The following is a 22,601-nucleotide window of genomic DNA, read 5'->3' as shown; positions in this document are numbered from 1 at the left end:
CCTGGAATGCATTTCAATTAACAGGTGTGCCCTCTTAAGTTAATTTGTGGAATTTCTTTCCTTCTTAATGTATTTGAGCCAATCAGTTGTGTTGTGACAAGGTAAGGTATACAAAAGTTAACCCTATTTGGTAAAAGACCAAGTCCATATCATGGCAAGAACAGCTCAAATAAGCAAAGAGAAATGACAGGCCATCATTATATTAGGAGATGAAGGTCAGTCAATACGGCCAATTTCAAGAACTTCGAAAGTTTCTTCAAGTGCAGTCTCAAAAACCATCAAGCTCTATGATGAAACTGTCTCTCATGAGGACCGCCACAGGAATGGAAACCCAGAGTTAGCCCTGCTGCAGAGTATACGTTCAATTAGAGTTACCAGCCTCAGAAATTGCATCCCAATAGATCGACAGCACAGCAGCAATCCTCAGATGTCTCTCCTCTATTTGAAAATGCAATTTGCATATGTCAAGTAACAGACACATCTCAACATCAACTGTTCATGGTCGGATTGGTGCAAAGAAACCACTACTAAAGGATATCAATAAGAAGAAGAGACTTGCTTGGGCCAAGAAACAAAAGCAATGGACATTAAACTGGTGGAAATTTGTCCTTTGTTCTAGAGTCCAAATTGGAGCTTTTTGGTTCCAAACACTGTGTCTTTGTTAGACGCGTTGTGGGTGAACGGATGATCTCCGCATGTGCATTTCCCACCCTAAAGCATAGAGGAGGAGGTGTGATGTGTGGGGGTGCTTTGCTGGTGACACTGTCTGATTTATTTAGAATTCAAGGCATGCTTATCCAGCATGACTACCACAACATTCTGCAGTGATAAGCCATCCCATCTGGTTTGGGCTTAGTGGGACTGTCATTTTCAACAGGACAATGACCCAACACACCTCCAGGCTGGTTAAAGGCTATTTTACCAACAAGGAGAGTGATGGAGTGTTGCATCAGATGACCTGGCCTCCACAATCCCCCGACCTCAACCACATTGAGATGGTTTGGGATGAGTCGGACCGCAGAGTGAAGGCAAAGCAGCCAACAAATGCACAGCATATGTGGGAACTCCTTCAAGACTGTTGGTAAAGCATTCCAGGTGATGCTGGTTGAGAGAATGCCAAGAGTGTGCAAATCTGTCATCAAGGCAAAGGGTGGCTATTTGGAGAATCTCAAATATAAAATATATTTTGATTTGTTTAACACTTTTTTGGTTACTACATGATTCCATATGTGTTATTTCATAGTTTTGATGTCTTCACTATTATTCTGCAATGTAGAACATAGTAAATATAAAGAAAAACCCTTGAATAAGTAGGTGTTCTAAAACTTTTGACTGGTAGTGTAGTTGGTCACATGATTCATGTTGTGTATGGTTTAGAAACAATGGGTGGCTCAACTAACACTTTGGCTCAGTTTACCCCATTCTCCCCTACTAGTCATGCACCACATAAAATGACTGTCATTCACCCCATTGAGAGTTTTATTATGAACTATGTCCCTGTTGTCAGAGTGTGTGTGTGTGCAGTCCCCTGGGTCAACTCTGAAGGTCTGAGCATGGGTGGTAAAAGTGCGAAGCCAGCTTAAGGACAACTTCCTTCACAATTCATTCATCCCTGAAAATGGAGTTGGCTCCTTTCTGAAAGCTAGGGGGTTGACGGCCGCTGAAGCCTTGACAAAGTAAGGGCACTTTAGAAGTCGAGAACTTCTCATTATGAGAAGCTTAATGATGTTTTACATGATTCATTCCAGGAGTTATTACAAGGAAGTAACTACAGAGGGTGTGGGAATCCAGACTATCTGTTCCAAACCACTGATAAACCACACAGGAACGGAGCTTCTGAACTTCAGGACTCCGACAGGCGAGATATATCTCATTCTCCAAGGTGAGGGATAACCTCTCCGACCCAGCAGGAACATCCGTTTGTAGAACAATGTGTTCAAACCCCCCTGGGACTCAGTCCGAGCGCGAGCTCTAATAGGTACAGATATCCATTTTCTTCCTGCACCCTCATCTCATTTCCCTCCTTATTGCTTCAAGACTCCCTGGAAGAGAGGGTCGAAGAAAGAACAGACGTGTGAATTCAGCCAACCAGACGCGGGATGCTGCGAGCGCCGTGCCTGGATCTCTGACGCTATTGGCTGTTCTCTGGAGAGCCGGGGTTGTTCCGAAATTAATGAGTGTTGAGCAGAAAGCACCATGTCTCTGTGACAGCTGATCGAGGGGGAGATGCGCCGTTAACCACCGTGGAAAAGGACACGGGGGATAGAGGCTCTTCTACCAACACAACAGCTCTCTCTGCTTGTGGACTTTCCGTTTTCTAATAGGGAACAACACTGGGAAGAAGGAAAAGCTGGAGCTGGTCTCTCCAACTGCGTAAAAATAAGAAGCTGCCGTCTAGGCTTGTCTGTGTTGCGCGCTTTCTCTCCTCCGTCTCTGGACCAGTGCACTAGATGGGGGTATAGGGAATACATATCGGTCGATGAAGATGACTACTGCGGGTGAGTTCCCCCTTTTCTCCAATATGTATACAGTCATCTAGAGAGCAGATATGTGGAGCGTATTCCATATCGCCACTGTTGCACTACGTATTTCCAAGAAGTTAACGGGAAATATCTGGTTTGGGGAAGGCTTTGACGACACAGTAAATAATAGTATAACGAGAAAGGTGTTGCTAAGCTATATAAAATAGTATGTATCAAAATGGTTACCGTTATGTTTTACTGCAAATGTAACAATCGGACAAGCATGATAGCTTGGAAGGCTACTACTGATTGTTCTCGAACCTTCAGACGCAGGAAAGCTTTTGCGCAACTATGCAGAATGTGCCTTATAATGGAAATGGAATATGAATGAATTCACACCAAAAAGATACGACGTCGAATATATATATATATATATATATATATATATATGTGTGTGTGTTTGTGTGTGTGTGTGTGTGTGTGTGTGTGTGTGTGTGTGTGTGTGAAGCAGGTGGATTTGTGCGTATATTTATGCTATGATGTGCGTCCTGTTGCTGATGCATTTAGAGAGCGCGCACACAAGGCACGTCTAGAAACCCTCAGAATGGTGGCAAACTCTCCCTCCCCTCTCGCTTTGCTCTCGGTTGAATCATCCTGTTGCTATCAAAGATAACTCGTTCTCAGTAGCTACCTGCCACGAAATAACTAATAGGCCTATCCTGCAACACACACAACACACACGCAAACCCACACACTCCCACGATGCATGGTGCATCAGATAGATCCATTCGCTTCAGCACCATTTCTGCACGTTGCATCCGGAGCTTTTGCGTAATTACCCCTGTCACGGCGAGACATCTTAGCTGCAGAGCATAGTCCACATTGAACACAATCACTTAACCACATATCTGCGGAGCCTGACCTACACCTTGCAGGATTTAGAGAGAGAAGCAGCGAGTCTCTAATCCCTTAACTGCATTGGGGCGTTTCTATCTCTCTCTCTCTCTCTCTCTCTCTCTCTCTCTCTCTCTCTCTCTCTCTCTCTCCCTCTCTCTCTCTCTCTCTCCAAACTATAACCTCTCCAACGCTCATGGAATATTCCATTGGAATATTCCAATGAGAGGTCAACAAGGTTTACTATAATGTATCCCATATATGAGGCACAGTTGTCCATTGACAGTGTTTACCCTGTTGCTGGATCAGTGAGTCAGTCTACCTTGGTGCTTCTGAACACCAATGGAGTTTATACTGAACATGGGCACAGTAGGTCCAGAACCCCCCTCTTCCAGACAGAAGCCAAAGCAACAGCTATTCAATATGAAATGATATAGCATTGCTCAATGCTCACCATGAAACCTAACCACAATTTTAGCATTGTAATTGGCCTCTGATGGAGACCATCTTCATCCTGTGGTGAGAAAATGGCAGACCAAACAGTGTGCCTGGCACGCCTATCCAAGGCCACCACATCCCATCGCTCTGTGTAGCAGAGTATTTGCACAGTAGCCGGTCTCCATGTAACACAATTCATATGTAGCCTAGTCTACTGTACAATGCATACAGTACTGTTTACCTTACATTTTGATGTTGTCATCAGAGCTCTGTGTAAGTTTATAGATGGGTTGGTTGTTTAGCAACATGGGGCAAACCAGACGGGGTTGGCTTAGACTGTTAACAACATTTAAACTACATTTAGTCTCCAAATGTTCATTGGAAACATAAATGCATTTATACAGTGAGCACTTGTTGTCTCTCAAATTCATCATCACAGTTTTTTTTGTTTTTTTTTGCAGAAGCTTTGCCATATTAGCATAGACATGACATCAGTCAAAACACCTCAAAACAAGACATGGTATCAATAACAACATACAAGGAGCTGAAACGAGCCACGTACAATTCTCCACATGGTAGGTTCTTGTCATTGTTGATAGCTTTCTGACCAGTAAGAATCATAACAAAACGCTCCTTCGTCCACGTCGAATGCGTGCACATCATTTTTGTGACGTTGTCAGCCAACCCATCTATAATCCCCTTCTCTTTAAATGAGTATTTCTATTCACTTTACTGAGTTAATCTGTAATGCTATGTGTTTAGCCTGGGATTTTAAGAGTCGGAGCCCTAAACATATAATTACTTCTCCCTCTCAGGTGGGAATAGAAATGCTCAAGTCAAATGGTTATTTAATTTAGTTCAAAATACATCATTGCTTTTTTCCCCAACAACTCTTTTTTTCCCCAACAACTCTTTTTTTCCCCAACAACTCTTGCAGCAGAGTACAGTGTTAACAGGTCTATTGATCAAGTTAGGGCTACATTACATTGGGCCTATATGAAACAGGATTTAAATAGGTTTCTCTCACACAATAGCCTAATACAGTGAAGTGTGCCAGTGTGTGGGTGTATGTATTTAGAGGAGAATTTACATGTACCCTGAGTACAATTTTCCAGGCTATCTATCTACGAGGAGGAGCAAAGATGTGTGGGTTTAACTCTCAGTCCTATACTCAATGTCAAAATACACTGCGCCTTATGACTTGTTAGTTGCATAATGATGTATTACAAGAAGCCCCTGGTTTGATTCTGATACCTGAATACACAGCATGTAAACAGTGGTGCAGACAGACAGATAGAGGGGAAGAGTTCAGAGCATTCAAGCACACAAGTATAGTAACAGCCCAACATAGCTGACAGCCTTCTGTTTACAAACAGATTTGGGTTGGGCACACATTAAGAAAAGCAAGTATAAATTCAAAATCAAAGTGTTGTTTACCTGCATCAATGACATTTAAGATGTTCTAATCCTGTCTGAAAAGGTTGTTGAAATGTAGCGATACCCTTTTCATTCGTTGAAAGGTAACTCCTAAAGTCTCAGGGAAAATAGATTTTAATCAGAGAGGGAACATGATAAGAGGGACCTATGCAAATAGCCTTTTCAAATCGAGGAGAGACATCTGAGGATTGCTGCTGTGCTGACGATGTGTCCCCGTAATATTCAAGATTAATATGTGTAGTGCTGGATACACTAATGAGAAGCTATTGCTTAGGAGTGACACGATACCACTGAGACCCAGGCAGACACGCAATCGTGAGCTACCCAGACAGAGTGATGGATTTACGGAGACGCAGACACATGCATCATAGACTTACACACGCACGCAGACACACACACACACACACGCGCGTACAGTGGACATGCATGCACACGTACGCACACACGCAGAAACACACTGACACACATTCCCCTGGGTATGTACTTGGACAGTGAAGCTAATAGTTTACATTTGGCGCTGAACTCTAGCATGTTGGATTTGTGATTTAAATGTTTCATATGAGGCTATTGGACCAAATGTACAGAATTATTTGAGGGTATTTTCATAAATATCAAGTATTAAGAAATGAAATAACTTTACGTATCTAGTCCCCCCCCGTTTGAAGAAGTCATAAGTATTTGGAAAAATTCAGTTAAAGTGTATTATATTTGTGCATGTCCTATTCACCTGAGATATTGTTGCCGGACACAAGTCAATAATTTACGGGTCCATTCACTCACAATAACCAATAGCCAAAAGTTGTGCCTCTACAAACGTGTTGGTTGCATTTGCAGTTCGTTTTGGTTGTTTGTTTTGCAAAATAGGAACTGAATGGTGAATGTATTGTGTCATTTTGGAGTACATTTTATTGTAAATAAAAATAGATGTTCCTGAACACTTCTACATTAATGTGGATGCTACCATGATTCTAGATACTCATGAAGGAATCATGACTAATGATGCTCATACCTGCAAAATCATGACTAAAGATCATACCCCCCCCCAGAAAAATGCTAACCTCCTCTGTTATTGATAATGGTGAGAGGTTAGAGGGTTTTGTTGTAACCTCTGAATGGAATCTCAATCATCTTTATTAATGATTCATTCATCATTTTTCAAAATCATGGCATTATCGGGATTCAGTAAGAAGTGTTCAGAAACGTCTTATCTACTCACTTGGAAAGAAAATGACTCCAGTCATCATTCACCATTCAGTTACTATTGGCCCGAAACGTGACCCTAAACACAACCAAAACAAACTGCAAATGCATCCATGTTTGTAGAGTCACAAGCTTGATGTAGTGTAAGACATATGGGACCAAATACTAGACTTTTCACTACTTCGATACACTGTAAGTGAATTTGTCATTTGTAAATGGTATAACAGATATGCATAAACGTACCCTCAAATTAAAATGTGACATGCTATACTGTCACCTCATATCAAAGCAATTTGATTTCGAATCCAACATGCTGGACTATATACATTTGTAATTTGAGCTTGACTGTCCAAATGCATACGGAGGGCAGTGAATGTGCACGGTTACTAGACAACGTCAGTAAAGACAGACCTCTAGCGAGGCAATTCAGACCTGATATCGCAAACCATCTTGCATTTCTAGGTGCCTACGCAGGCCTGTTCGGAGCCCAGGCGAATGGAAACAATAGGTACCAGAGCCATTAAATCATAGTGAAGAAGGCCGAGCTGAAATGAAATGCGTTTCAGTGGCGTGTAAAGATTGATTCTGTCTGCTGAAGGAAACCTCGTCCCTGCAGGCTTGTGGCATCTTGACCAGATCTATATATATATAGATAGCTGTGCATCTATCTCCAAGGGAGGAAACATGCCACATTTGCACCTGCAGATTCAATTTCCTCCCGGCTTGGAGTGATATCGCTGCCTCCTTTCATTCTGGTTAACAACTGCAAGGAGAATTATGTAGATGAGTGACCTTTATTCAACTAGGCAAGTCAGTTAAGAACAAATTCGTATTTACAATGACGGCCTACCAAAAGGCCTCCTGCTGGGATGGGGGCTGGGATAAAAAAAAAAAAAATATATATATATATATATATATATATATATATAGGACAAAACACACATCACAACGAGACAACACAAGACCTAAGACAAAAACATAGCAAGGCAGCAACACATGACAACACAGCATGGTAGCATTCGATTTCATTAGGGAGATAAATAAGTGTTTGGTGTGTTCGCCATGTTTTTCACCTTATCAATGTCTGACTTAGCGCCATTATAAAAGGATGCCTTATTCTGTCATTCAGATGGGCTAACTTCCCTGTGCACATGTGCTTATACACGTGCATGTGTGTGTGTGCCTTGGCATGCATGTGTCCGTTCGTGTGTGGTCTGTAGTTGCCTGTAGGCGAATGTTTGTGTGCATGTGATTTTGTGTGTGTGCTCTCTGTTTCTCCCTTACTCAGCCCAAGGGCACTGGCTGTAGAGCAAGAGAGGCACGCGGCTGAGCTAGGCTGAGCTCAGACCTGGGGTGTCCTGTGGTTAATTTGGAACATTGATTCCACATTAACTGTTAACTCGCTGCTGATTTGCGGCCATGCAAGAGCAGGTGTGAAGGGAAACATTTTCCCCTTTTCACACCACCACACAAAACGTAATTATGCACACACACTGCATAGTAGCCAGCGTTTAATGGACTCTCCCCTGACCTTAGAAAAAAAGTGTAATGGCAAATCAATGAGGTGAAGGGCAGGGGAAGGGACAGGAAGCTCACAAAGCCACCCACCAATGCGCTTATCCATGCAGCACATAGCCAGCCAGGCAGACAGGCATGGAGACTGGGAGGGAATCAGGCGGTCAAACAGGCAGGTCAGGGAGACACAGTGCCTTTCCTCTATTGGAGATAGTGATGCATTAGCATCCATTAGGGTTGAATGGAGAAGAGGGGAGGAGTGGAGGTGGAGAGGAGAGGAACCCACTATGGTGGTTTCATTTGGGGAAGAGAAGAATGAGAGAAAGCAGGATGAGAAGAGAGAAGGAAATGAGAGAGAGAGAGAGTAGGATGAGAAGAGAGAAGGGAAGGGAGATATTAGAGGGAGAGAGCGGGAGAGGAAGAGAGAGAGAGAGAGGAGGGGTGAAGAGAGAGAGTAGGATGAGAAGAGAGAAGGAAATGAGAGAGAGAGAGTAGGATGAGAAGAGAGAAGGGAAGGGAGATATTAGAGGGAGAGTGCGGGAGAGGAAGAGAGAGAGAGGGAGGAGGGGTGAAGAGAGAGAGTAGGATGAGAAGAGAGAAGGGAAGGGAGATATTAGAGGGAGAGAGCGGGAGAGGAAGAGAGAGAGAGAGAGGAGGGGAGAAGAGAGAGAGTAGGAGAAAAGATGAGAGAGAGAGAGAGAGAGAGAGAGAGAGAGAGAGAGAGAGAGAGAGAGAGAGAGAGAGAGAGAGAGAGAGAGAGAGAGAGAGAGAGAGAGAGAGAGAGAGAGAGAGAGAGAGAGAGAGAGAGAGAGAGAGAGAGAGAGAGAGAGAGAGAGAGAGAGAGAGAGAGAGAGAGAGAGAGAGAGGAGAGAGAGAGAGAGAGAGAGAGAGAGAGAGAGAGAGAGAGAGAGAGAGGAGAGAGAGAGAGAGAGAGAGAGAGAGAGAGAGAGAGAGAGAGAGTAGGATGAGAAGAGAGAAGGGAAGGGAGATATTAGAGGGAGAGTGCAGGAGAGGAAGAGAGAGAGAGAGAGAGGGAGGAGGGGTGAAGAGAGAGAGTAGGATGAGAAGAGAGAAGGGAAGGGAGATATTAGAGGGAGAGAGCGGGAGAGGAAGAGAGAGAGAGGGAGGAGGGGTGAAGAGAGAGCCTTTGAGGATTATAACCAATGGATCAGAATTCCTGTGAACCATTTCTTAAATACACAGGCCATTTCTCCTGCAAAAAGGAGGCAATTCCTCTGCTGCCCTACTTTCCAGTTACGTATGACCTTTATGTCGGGGGAAACAGTTTTAGCCCTGCCAGGGTAATGTCTACCTTTCAGCAGATATCATACTTCCTTGTTACTGGCTAAACGGTATAGGCTACATAATCACATCCCTGAGGGCCAATATGTTCCCTTTCAACACCGACGATAGATGCAGTACATCCACCGTTTCATTTTGGGAATCTACTGTACATCCCGGGAGTTTTTCTAACCCGTGATCAGAACAGAATGTAATGTTTATTTCATACGTAAGACAGTACCATTCGTTTCTTACAACATATCAACTAGCGACTGCACACTGCCAACGTAATGATCTCTATATTCCTCACCTTTTCGATCCCAGCCTAATTTGACCACGTTTCTAATGCTGTTGAGAAATATCCATTTAATCAACATTTTGTTAATCTAGCGCAACATCCCCGTTCCACCTCCATACTAATAAATACATTGGCATAAACAAGTGGCAGGTACATGTTCAAAAGTAATCCTCTCCAGATCCCCCCTCATCTCCACTTGACCCCAGCCGACCTCCCCAGACAAGGAATTCACTTAAAACAAGCAGTTAGCCACAAAACTAACAGTGCAGGCTGGCTGCTTGAGGATGAGCTGAGCCACAGCGGCATGGCTGAGTTACCGTCACAGAGTCCGGACGGAATTCGTCCGCTTCTCTATGTTCACTACGTACCTCGGTCTGAGACTGCCATCGTTGAAGTCGTTTGGGGTAATGAGAAAACGAGGGGTGTTGTACAAAACAAAGTAATCAGTTATTGGATCATCTCGATCCCCAAACATCTCTGTAAAAAACTACAACGACAAAGCGTTGCGTTCCTATTTTTTGTATAAGTTTCACGCTGTTGTTGGTAGGTGCAGTTGATTCAGCAGCCCTAGCGACTAGATATGTATCTAGTCCACTCATTTGAAGGCGTCATAAATATTTGGAAAAATGTATTTATAGTGTATTACATTTAGTCAAAAGTTTAGTATTTGGTCCCCATTTGTGGATTAGATACATAAAGTGCCTTCATTTCTAAATGGTAAAGCAGATACTGTATGTAAGAAAATACCCTCAAATTAAAGGTGACATTCTGTACTGTCACCTCATGTAAAACATGTGTTCTCAAATCCAAAATGCTTTAGCGAAGAGCCAAATTAAAAGTTTTAGTACATAGGACACTGGCCTGGACACATTGGAAGCAGTAGCTATTATTTCTATTTCTCCCTTCACCGTGTCGTTCTGTTGATGCTGCACTGCATCAGGACTCTGATTAGGAGCATCCGTCTTATAATTCCATTTGGCTTCGGTATTAACCGCATTCCTCTTTGTCTGAGAACCGCGAGGCGTTATGCAAGTTATTGCCACTTAACGCCAAACAAGCTCCAGTTTTTCCTCCTCCCCTCTTTGTTCCTTGGAACTCTTGTTTTCACCTCAGCTTAAATGGGTTATGGCTGATTTCCCTCATCTGTCTTGGGCTAAGGTGTTTAATGCCATTACGACTTCCTCAGGTCACTGGAGGTTAATGTGATGGTATTGAGTCCCTGGCAGTCATTTTTTACTATTTTTTTACTATTTTCCCTATTTCTTCCTGTTGACTACTGGTAATTAAACAGTATATTGTGGGGCAAATTAATTCTGTATTGAAAGGGGGGAAAACCAACTTGACCTGATTTCACACTGACATGTTAGTTCAAGTTCTGTAAACACTTGAATTCTGGTCTACGGACAGTAGTTAAGTGTACGAGCCTTTTGCCACACACACTGTTGCAGGCTGTGTGTGGTTTACAGGAACTAGAGGATATTCTTCCCTTACACAGTGCATGGGGTAGTATTTCCAACATGTCCACTTTCTCACGTTTGGATTATAAGGCTAGGAGACTGAATACCGCTGAATAGGCTATTTAAACCTAGCGATTTCGTATCGTCATCTCCTTTACACCATTTTCTTATGAAGCAGGCATTGTCCTAAACGTTTCAAATGCTGTAGCCTGGCTTGAAGGTTCTGTCGGTGTCACCTCCAATTCCCCATTTCTCTGTCCCCAGACGAATGTCTCTTAATGTTCTGTTGAACAGTAGAGCAGTAGAGCACGGAGACATCCTCCTCACCGTTGGGTTATGAATTAAACATTAGTAAGTGGACTTACTTAACATTATTAAGTTACAGACATAATGTTGAAGTAATTCAGGTATTTTGTTTCTATCATGAAAGTGGTCAGCATCAGCATAAAAGCAGAGAGAGCACAGGGGTTGAATTAGGTTCAGTTTAGAAGGGATGTCTGTACATTTTGAAGCTTATTGTTGATTGAACAGTATCGCAAAAGAGCACATCACCAATAACACCCGTCTCTCAACATTCTGTGTGATGTTTCAATTCATTTATTAAATAGGACGCTCGATGCACACTCCTACAATAGATCATCTGACATCTGACTAAAGTACTGGTACTCGGGAAGTTTAACCTTGTCCAAAAGTGAAGGCTAAACACCTGTATTATTTCTGATTATGTGTGGAGGGAAAAGCAACAGCGCTGCAGTGTGTGGAATAGTTCTAGCCCTCTTGTCATTACACAATGGGAGAGGCTAAGAAAATATTATGCATGGTGTGAACACAACCAGGAATAAATTGTAGGACAAAACTTCCATTTTCATGAATCAAGTTGCTATTATCATAACTCCAATTTACTCACACATGAGTAAGTACTGAGCAAACGCTGTTATGTTATCCAGGCACACCACACCATTTGAAATCCACCTCTAACCTCAAAATAATCATACAATAGGCTACATTTCATGTGTAGGAGGGATTTTTAAGAACTGACGCTAAATGGATATGAACACAGTGCTTTGTTCCGCTGTACAATCAACACCTCAGCACTTTAGGCTACCTTGCTAACCGTTCCAACATCCGGATGCCATATCACTGTGCCAAATCTGAAGGAATCCAGGAAGAAAGTATGGTTCCATTGAATGTATTGTGTGGCGGCTCCTTCTTTTGTCTTTTTTTTTTTTTTACAGACCCCCCAGATTCCTCGTTCTGACTGTATGTTCAAAGCCTCCATTTTGTGGCTGCTGTGAAGGGGCCCGGTTGACTCGCAAAGATATTGATCACCCAATGGAAGTCATATCCAATGAATGTCTTATTTAGCCAATTAGTAGGCAAGGCGGGTGACCAACAGTATAACAATGCAGCAGACCCTAAGGGATCCAACAATGGCTACCCGCTGTGATGGAACATGCGATGGATGCAGTAACGCTTAGCCCAGACACATTAAGGTGCCTCTAATTGTGATTAGTAAACACAGGGATAAGAGGAAACAGGGGGTGAGAACCCAAAACACCATAGAAGAACATTACAATTGTAAATGAAGATTTAGCGCAGAGCGATACAATGAGAGTCATTGCTTCCCGAGGGAACGCGAGGGTAACCATGTTTTTCAGATTGCTCTGGGTATACCACTTATTAAAGTGCCAGGTGCCCCCCACCTTCTCTCGCCGCTCCTCCACCCTCACCCTCGTCCTACCTCATCGAAAACCACATTCTCAGCCACACACTCCAACAGTGGGCAGTGTTTTGCCATCGTGGCTGACTGCGGTGTTTTTGTAGCACCGTTTGGACTTGCTCCTCTCCATCGTCGTCTCGGAGCACTGGGGTGGAAACAGAAATGAGGATGATGGAATGTCTCTGGTGCAGTGCACCCCTCCTCTCTCTCTCTCTCTCGTTCCCCCTATATTTCTCTCTTTCTCCCTTTCCCTTTTTCTTCTCTTCGTCTTGTGGCTCTGTCTGGCGTTTTGTTGCTCTGCAGCCCAGGTTATGACAAGCACCATCAAACCCATTTGTTCAGTAAAAAGTGTTTAATGTTTGACAAATGACAAAGAGCAGCAGCCTAACTGTAGAGAGGGAAGCAAAGAGAGGAAACAATATACAAAAACGCAGCAATATTTTGTGAAAGTGCATGCTGATAAATATTCATTTTCATAGCGTGAAGTGTTGATGAGTACTTGTAAATGAAAGAGGTACTTTTTACTTCATTTGCTTCATGTTTTTCCCATCCGTATTTTCCCTAGTGACAAACATTATGTATAGAAAAGTATGTGGACACCCCTTCAAATTAGTTCATTCGGCAAATTCAGACACATCCGTTGCTGACAGGTGTATAAAATCGAGCACACGGCCATACAATCTCCTTAGACAAACATTGGCAGTAGAATGACCTTACGGAAGAGTTCAGTGACTTTCAACGTGGTACTGTTATAGGATGCCACCTTTCCAACAAGTTAGTTCGTCAAATCTCTGCCCTGCTAGAGCTGCCCTTGTCAACTGTAAGTGCAGTTGTTGTGAAGTGAAGACATCTAGGAGCAACAACGTCTCAGCAGCGAAGTGGTAGGCCACACAAGCTCACAGAATGGGACCGCTGAGTGCTGAAGCACAACACTCACTACTGAGTTACAAACTGCCACTGGAGCTTCATGAAATGGGTTTCCATGGCTGAGCAGCCGCGCACAAGCCTAAGATCGAAGATAGACTCTGGAGCAGTGGAAACATGTTCTCTTGGAGTGATGAATCCCGCTTCACAATCTGGCAGTCCAGTGGACGAATCTGGGTTTGGCAGATGCCAGGAGAGCGCTACCTTCCCCAATGCATAGTGCCAACTGTAATGTTTGGTGGAGGAGGAATACTGGTCTGGGCTGTTTTTCATTGTTTGGGCTAAGCCCCTTAGTTCCAGTGAAGGGAAATCTTAACGCTACAACATACAATGACATTTTAGAGGATTCTGTGCTTCCAACTTTGTGGCAACAGTTTGGGGAAGGGCCTTTCCTCTTTCAGCATGACAACGCTCCCATGCACAAAGTGAGGTCCATATACAGAAATGGTTTATAGAGATTGGTGTGGAAGAACTTGACTGGCCTGCACAGAGCCCTGACCTCAACCCCATCGTACACCTTTGGGATGAATTGGAACGCAGACTGCGAGCCAGGCCTAAAGGCAAAAACATGACTGGTAGTTAGAATAAAATAAAATAAATGCAAACAGACATAAAAATGGTATCTATGAGTTCATCTGACTCTTGATTAAGGGCCACATTGCCAAAATCCTGAAGTATCCCGCTAAGCCTATGCAACCTGCCATTTAAGAATTTAATAAAGACTTCTCGCTTTAACTCTAAAGGCACTCAATCCTCCTAAATGTATCCTTTAATGCTATATCAGGAGGGCACAGAACTGACCCCAAATGATATGCAATAGGTCAAGCAGATCTAAATCCATGCTGATGTGTCTTGAAGGGCCGTGCAATGTAAATGTCAACACACATCCATGTGCCTCTATAACAAATGTCAATGTGCCTAAATCCCCTTTGGTATAATGAACCCAGGTTTTCTGTCGTGGTATTTACAGTTTTTCTCCCCCTCTTCTTTTACAGATGGGAATGGACTCATTTAAACAATGCTGGGAGATAGTAACGACGCCGAGAGATGGATGTGATTCATCTTCAAAAGAAAGCAGAGCGTTAATGGAGGCTAACCCAGATGTGCTTAGCAGGACCGTAGCTTCCTGAGGTATATGTTCATCGTCATCTACTTGGGCCTGCACAACCAAAGTCTTGACCCCAACCCATATGCCCAGGAGGGAAAATTGAGCGGGCACACCAGCACAACCACAACAAAACAAAAGCCCCCTGGGATACCCTCCCTACCAGTGGGGGGTAGTGAGTCGCTATAGCAACAGCAACAAATGATTAATTATTTGTGAAGTTAACAGCTCAGACCACTTAATCTACAAAGACCAATTACTTACTGGAGGGAATCGGGCCAATATGAAGGACGTGTCATTTGTGGATCGTTTCTTCGTGGGCCTTGCCATGACTGCCTTTGTTCTGGCCTCTGAGGAGAGAGTCGATTGCCCTCAGCTATGTGTGTGTGAAATCAGACCCTGGTTCTCTCCCAGCTCCGTCTACATGGAGGCCCCAATTGTTGACTGTAATGACTTGGGACTTTTCACTCTGCCTGGGAGATTACCAACGGACACACAAGTGCTATTGCTGCAGACCAACAACATTGCAAAGATTGAGAAACCTTTGGATTACCTGGCCAACATCACAGAGATTGACTTGTCGCAAAACAACTTATCTTCAATGAGTGACATCCACCTCGGGCGGCTGCCTCAGCTGCTGTCCTTACACATGGAGGAGAACTGGATACGCCAGCTGCCAGATAGCTGTCTGGCAGAGCTGGCCAACCTTCAGGAGCTTTACATGAACCACAACCTGATCTCCTCCATCTCCCCCACAGCGTTCCAGGGCCTCCACAATCTCCTCCGGCTCCACCTCAACTCCAACAAGCTGCAGACGATGAGTAGTGAGTGGTTCGACACCATGCCCAATCTGGAAATACTCATGATTGGGGAGAATCCGATCACCTCCGTTCAAGACATGAACTTCAAGCCACTTCGTAATCTCCGAAGTCTAGTTCTGACCAGGATGAACCTATCGCAGTTACCCGACGGCGCTCTATCTGGCCTCGACAACTTGGAGAGCATCTCGTTCTACGACAACACCTTTCCCGAAGTTCCCCACGCAGCTCTGCGGAACTTAAAGAACCTCAAGTTTCTGGATCTTAACAAGAATCCCATCGGGAGGATACAGAGGGGAGATTTTGCAGACATGCTCCACCTCAAAGAGCTGGGAATTAACAGCATGCCGGAACTGGTCTCTATCGACAGCTTCGCCCTAAACAACCTCCCCGAACTGACTAAGATCGAGGCCACCAACAATCCCAAGCTCTCCTACATCCACCCCAATGCTTTCTACAAACTGCCCAGGCTGGAGACGTTGATGCTGAATGGGAACGCGCTTAGCGCCCTACACAGGATTACCGTGGAGTCCCTCCCCAACCTGCGGGAGGTGAGCATGCACAGCAACCCCATCCGCTGCGACTGTGTGGTCCGCTGGATGAACATGAACAAGACCAACATACGCTTCATGGAACCGGATTCTCTCTTCTGTGTGGAGCCTCCCGAGTACGAGGGCCAGCATGTCCGGCAGGTCCACTTCAGGGAGATGACAGAGATCTGTCTGCCTCTCATCTCCCCTGAGAGCATGCCCGGGCACGTCAGTGTCGACAACGGGAGTTCTGTGTCGCTCCACTGCCGGGCCTTTGCCGAACCCGAACCGGACATCTACTGGATCACGCCTTCTGGTACCAGGGTCCTGCCCAATACCGTTTCAGATAAGTACTACATGCACCCAGAAGGAACATTTGACATCTACGATGTAACAGAGAACGAGGCTGGACTGTACACCTGTGTTGCCCACAATCTAGTCGGCGCAGACCTGAAGTCAGTCTCTGTGGAGGTGGATGGATACTTCCCCCGACCGGCCAACGGCTCTTTGGATGTCAACATCAAATCAGTGCAGTCCAACTCGGTCCTGGTGGCCTGGAAAGCCGCCCATGGTGGTCTGGCTCCTAACATAAAGTGGTACACGGCTTCCGACCCCAACCGCCCGACCATGGCATTCACTGCACGCGTACCGTCTGATGTGAAAGTGTACAATCTCACACATCTGACTCCCGCCACCCAGTACAAGGTGTGCGTGGACATCCGCGGCATCCTCTACAAACACGACACCAAATGTGTCAATGTCACCACAAAGGGATTAGAGTTGGCGGCCAAGGACACTGAAAAGTGGCACACGGCAGTAATCGCTGTCTTTGGTGTGCTTCTCGCCGTGATTTCAGTGGCCTGTCTGCTTATTTATGCGTCTCTGAGGAACCACCACCTTTGTGGGGATTTAAGGAAATGCCGCTCCAAAGTGTCCCTGACGCCGGTGGCTGGCCTGCACTCTCCTTTTACGAGGCTGTGGGTCTCAGGGAAAGGACTGCCAACTGCAGTGGAAGTGAAACCCACAGTCATAAATGTATCTGACAATGCCTTTTAAAGAACTATACCCCCCCCGTACCACACAACCGCAAAGAATGGACAAGGTGTATAAAAAGGAGAAGCTTGCAGTAAAACTGTTTTAAAATGTGCATCTGCATCCTTTAAGCTTTGACTCTGACATTCTGGGAAAATATACACCATCATTGAATTGAGGAGTAACCGGTAGGAGGGAGACAGACCACTCTCTCGGTTACAACATAGTATCTGACGTGGCGGCTCTATAACAATTGCTTTATCAAGCTAACACCACCAGGGAGATTGTTTTCCCAGCTAAAACACACAGTTTCGACATCCCTGGGTTCTTCACAGAGTACAGATAGAGTAAGAGAAGATGAGGACGATGGTGTTCTCTCTCTCTTGTAATTGACTGCTAAGTGTGTTCTCTCCTTGCGGTCCCCAAGCAATAGCGTCTGTGCTGTACAACATCCATAGGCGAGCTAGAGATGACAACTGTCTATAACGGAGGAACTATGTAGTAGAATAGACGATGATAATAATGGCTATGGTGTAAAACGTTTGATGAATATACCCTTTTTTCTATTTAGAAAGAGAGGATTTGTGTTTTTTCATGGATAAATTGCTATATATTCTATCCGCTAATGTAAACATAAATCCTCTGGTGTAATATCTGGACAGTAAACTGGTGTGATATTAATAATGGCAGAAACAAATCACTCTCATAATAACAACATCATCATGCTAAATACAATTATACTGCGTATGGGTACAGTATATAGAGAGGGCATTTAAGAAAGGGTTGTTTGCAAGTGTTTGCAGAAGAATTGAAGAATCTTGACGAGGCAGACGTTGAGTTGATGGTGAGTTCATGGTCTGAATGTTGTTGTCTGTCCTGACATCTCCTAGAGAGGAATGACGAACAGTGGTTTCCCACTGGGCAAAAACTGGTTAAATCAACATTGTTTCCAATTAATTTCAACAACAACAAAAATGTCATGTGATGACGTTGAGTCAACGTGGAAAACTGATTGGATTTGAAAAATGGCATCAACAGGTATTTTGTCTTTTCCCCCCAATTTTTAACCTAAATACAATGACATGGTGGAATTTTTTTGTTGATTTCACATTTAATTCACGTTAGTTGATAACTCAACCAAATGAATATCTAAACTAGACGTTGAACGGACGTCAGTGCTCAGTGGGTTGTTATGCCCCGGTAAGTGCCTACTACAAGAAGTACACAGGAAGTACACAGGAAGTACATAAGAACTACTGCAGAGAAATAACAACAAGGCCATGTCATATCTTCAGACTCACAAGCTAATCTCAAGTACTTTTAGTGAAAATACATTCTTAGTATTTTTGGCATATAAACATTTTAAAAACGTTGTGTTCTTGCTTTGGGTGTAAAATTATTAAAGCCATTTTTATATTGACTGTACTGTCTGTGATATCTGGGCACAACTGGGACTGAGATAAGAATCTGTGCTGGGAAAAAAAAAGAATAAACGTCAACGTTTCTTTGCAATCATAGGGTTACTCCCGCCTCTCCCCTTTCTTCAGAGTGCTGAAAGAATTGTATTATCACTCAACATGATAATCATCACAGTGGACTTGATGAAAACACTATACAGCCTTGTGATGTGACATTTCCTGCAACCTTTTGTGTTCCTGACCTTTATATTGCCAGGAAACCTTGATAATGATCACACAGCATTTCATATAAGAGCAAAAAAAAGCCTGTTTTAACACAATGTGAATATACTGTATTATATGAGTTTGTGTATGTATTTGAGCCTACATTGTTATTCCCAGATACATCCTAATACAGCCTCATTAACTGGCTCATTAGGAACATGTTCATTCTTTAGACAGAGGTCCGTGGTCTGAAAAAGCCCAGCAAGGTCAGTAAACACAGTCATGTAGAGAACCAGAGCGGAAAGACATAATGTCCCAATGACAACGCTCTGCAAGGGAAGTCTGCCGGTTAAATCTCGGTCCAAAGCAGTCGAAATCGGGGAAATCGCATTATATTTGTTTCATTAAGGATCCGATGCTGGAGTCCCGAACATAAAAATACCATGACATGATGAATGTTTGTCAGGGGCAGAGTGACATGGAGGATTTATCAGACAGGACCTGGCTCATACATCACTGCAGCCTTCAGCACCATGGACAGGGCTTTTAGAGCTCAGCCATTTGTCACAGACAAAGGGAGCTAAAATATGTCCAGAGCCCCTCTGCTCAGGTAGTGGCTCAGGTCAGACTGAGCTGAACCTTGACAGTCTGCCCCCGTCTGACGCACACAGAGGCACACACAGACTGCATACATGCACGCAAGCACACACACAAACATACACATACACACACACCTTGTGATATCTTTACCCTGGAGACATCATGAGGTGCTACTGTGGCTAAAATCTGTGTGCTCTATGTGCCCACAAGGAGAACAGTGTGTTCTTAGAAGAACAAACAGCTCATGGGGTATTGTTCTTTTTTATCACGAACCCATGATTTGATTACATCCTTGGATGAACAGACTCAAGACTTATCCACAAATTCATTTCTCCCCTCTGTCTACACCTTTCTCTCTCTCTCTCTCTCTCTCTCTCTCTCTCTCTCTCTCTCTCTCTCTCTCTCTCTCTCTCTCTCCCCCTCTCTCTTTCTCTCTCTCTCTCCCCCTCTCTCTTTCTCTCTCTCTCTGTCGAAGCGGGTATGAACTCCGGTGATAGCTTTTCCCCTGTAATTGTACATTCACCGCCACCTTATATGAGAGACATCAGGATTTAACTTAAATCCTACATGAAAAGAGCCAGTGAGGTGCGGCCATTTAATCCACAGAGGGCGTAAAAAGAGAGAGAGAGTTTCTGATGAATCTTCAAATATTTTCTTTGAATCACTTTCTACTATTCTATATAAAAAATTTAAAAAATCCCCATCTGCAATGCTGAGATATTAAAACATTCTCTCTGTGCACCTTGGTTTTATTATCAATGTGTATATTAAGGTGTTTCTGCCAGTTAATACAGTCCAATTGAATTATGCAAGGATCATCACCACCAACGTCAAACTCCATGGTGGTAGATGCTATTATTAATGAGTTCTTATGTTATAAAACAAGCATAGTGGTTTGCTTGAATTATATTTATTGCGTGTGCTGTGGGTTATGAAAGAGGATTTTCATAAGTATAACATTGTATTATAATTATTTTATATGAATGTATGGCGTGATGCCATATGTAATGTAGTGGTGACAGTCAGTGTGTACTACGGTGTACTATTCAGTAAAATAAGTAAATGATCCATTGGAAGCAATGGAAACTCACCTGGATCTTTCTCGGCGCCTCCGTGAAAATGTTACAATCTATCGATTTCCACTGTCCGTAGTCGTTTGTGCTTGAAGTCCAGCCAGCGAGTCTTCAGCAGAAAGATGTATACCAGGGTTGTTACTTTGTTAATAGATCCATTTGAACACTATGTACCGTGATATGTATACAATATACAAAGTGCAAACCTTAAAATGATTTTGAATACTAATAATACACCCATCAATATCATTGTTTGGACCATTCTCTTTATTCACACCAGACCAGAGGTCAATAGCCTCGAATGGAATTATTGAATTGAATCATTTTATATAATTTCACACCACGTATTGAAAACACACACAGCTAGCTGTATAGGCCAGTAGCAGGTACTATAAGAGAGGTCAAACAACTTCATAAGCTCTCCATATACTACCTTATTACAGCTACAAATCCCTACATAGGTCAGCCTGGGCAGCTACAGGCAACATTTCCAATAAACAGTGAAATGTCACCATTTATTTATAATCCCAGTGCAGCTATGGCACCTTCAATGTATTAAATGTGATTATTTCTCGTAGAGGTTATCTGAGTAGCCAGCAATCACAAGAACAGCCAAGTTGACATTTAACAAATTACCGTGACACAAAACTAGGACTTTTCTTCTTTGTCACATTAGAAAACCAATCGCAATCTCTTTGCCTTCTACATTTAGCCTATATGAAAAATCAATCATTTGCATCACAGAAATCCAAAGTCAGTTTTATTGTTTGTAGATAACCAACCCAGTTCACAAACCTTGACTTGGAATATATGATAATAATATCAAATGACGTAGCTTTAGTCCAGACAACCTCCATTCCTGGCATGCATTTCAATGTATTTCCTGAAAAGTAGAGACAGGATGTCATGGTGGATTTGCCATGGCTTGTCAATGGGAAAGTGGTCAAATGCCATTTGTCTGTATCTTTCAGTTCTGCCTTGCCTCTCCCTATCTCCATTTCCATCTAAACAACCATCTCTCCCATTTTCCTTTCTCCTACCTCCCGCTCAGATAAAGAGACGCTGTCTGCCCTACCCCCACATGCAGACACACAAAGACACTGACACACACATACTCTCTCTCTTTCTCTCCTCTTTCTCCTCTCTCTCCTCTCTCCCCCCTCCTCTCTCCTCTCTGTCCTCTCTGTTCTCTCTCTCTGTTCTCTCTCTGTTCTCTCTCTCTGTTCTCTGTTCTCTGTTCTCTCTCTCTCTCTCTGTTCTCTCTCTCTGTTCTCTCTCTCTGTTCTCTCTCTCTGTTCTCTCTCTCTTCCTCTTTCTCTCTCTCCTCTCTCTCCTCTCTCCCCCCTCCTCTCTGTCCTCTCTGTTCTCTCTCTCTCTCTGTTCTCTCTCTCTGTTCTCTCTCTCTGTTCTCTCTCTCTCTCTCTCTCTCTCTCTCTCTCTCACTCACACACACACACACACACACACACACACACGGTGATCTGCAATCATCAGTCGCTTTCTTCTTACGGAGCCAAATTGATTGGAGCTCGGCTGTTAGGCTAATAGAGCGTTGATCCATAGATGAGGACTGTTATCACATTTGCATGTTTCACTTATTACCAACCTGTCCCTGCCAGTAAAGGTACCACACGTGCACACTTGGGTGTCTTTGACATTTAAATAACAAAAAGTGACATTGCAGAAAGTAAAATAAATTCCACTTAGGTCAGAGCGTCCTATAGGTATCATATAGCATTGTCTCATGTCAGGTAGAACGACCACTCTGTGCCTCCGTCTGCACTGCCAGTTGAGGGACGAGCGTTGTGTCGGAGTGACGCCACCTGTAGGAAGACAATGAAGCATAGTACCTGTTCGAATACACACTATGACGTAAACATTATGAGACGTTATTGACAAACCCCCCCAAAAAATGAAATGTGTCCTACACATCTTTCCGTTGATGAGAACATCTCACCCAAAATTATTGGAGGAAGAATACGACACCGTGAGGCGGTTTTCGTACTAATTGGCCATCCCATCCTCTCATTGCCAAATGGATAATTGGTTTCCTGATCATTGATGGATCGACGACACTCCTCTCCCGTCTCTGTGCTGCTTCCTCAGTGAGCAGAGCCATGCCCGCATGCAGCTGTTATGAACAGATCAATGGCAAGCGAACCTAATGAGCTGTCCTCCACATGCATGTGCTTGCA

At 43.7% G+C, this 22,601-nt stretch overlaps 1 protein-coding gene across 1 annotated transcript; it reads left to right on the top strand.

The window, feature by feature from the left end:
* The first annotated feature begins 2,068 nt into the window (after positions 1–2,068).
* Positions 2,069–18,628, top strand: LOC109879097 (leucine-rich repeat neuronal protein 3-like). The gene is made up of 2 exons (XM_020471281.2): positions 2,069–2,498; positions 14,622–18,628. Exon 2 carries the CDS (start codon positions 15,015–15,017, stop codon positions 17,133–17,135), a length of 2,121 nt encoding a protein of 706 aa, XP_020326870.1. The 5' UTR covers positions 2,069–2,498; positions 14,622–15,014; the 3' UTR covers positions 17,136–18,628.
* Positions 18,629–22,601: the final 3,973 nt, after the last annotated feature.

Source organism: Oncorhynchus kisutch, linkage group LG19, assembly GCF_002021735.2.
Source record: "Oncorhynchus kisutch isolate 150728-3 linkage group LG19, Okis_V2, whole genome shotgun sequence".
Classification (NCBI taxonomy): Eukaryota; Metazoa; Chordata; class Actinopteri; order Salmoniformes; family Salmonidae; genus Oncorhynchus; species Oncorhynchus kisutch.
Note: the sequence above shows the minus strand (reverse complement) of the source record. Positions and strands in the feature narration are given on the sequence as shown.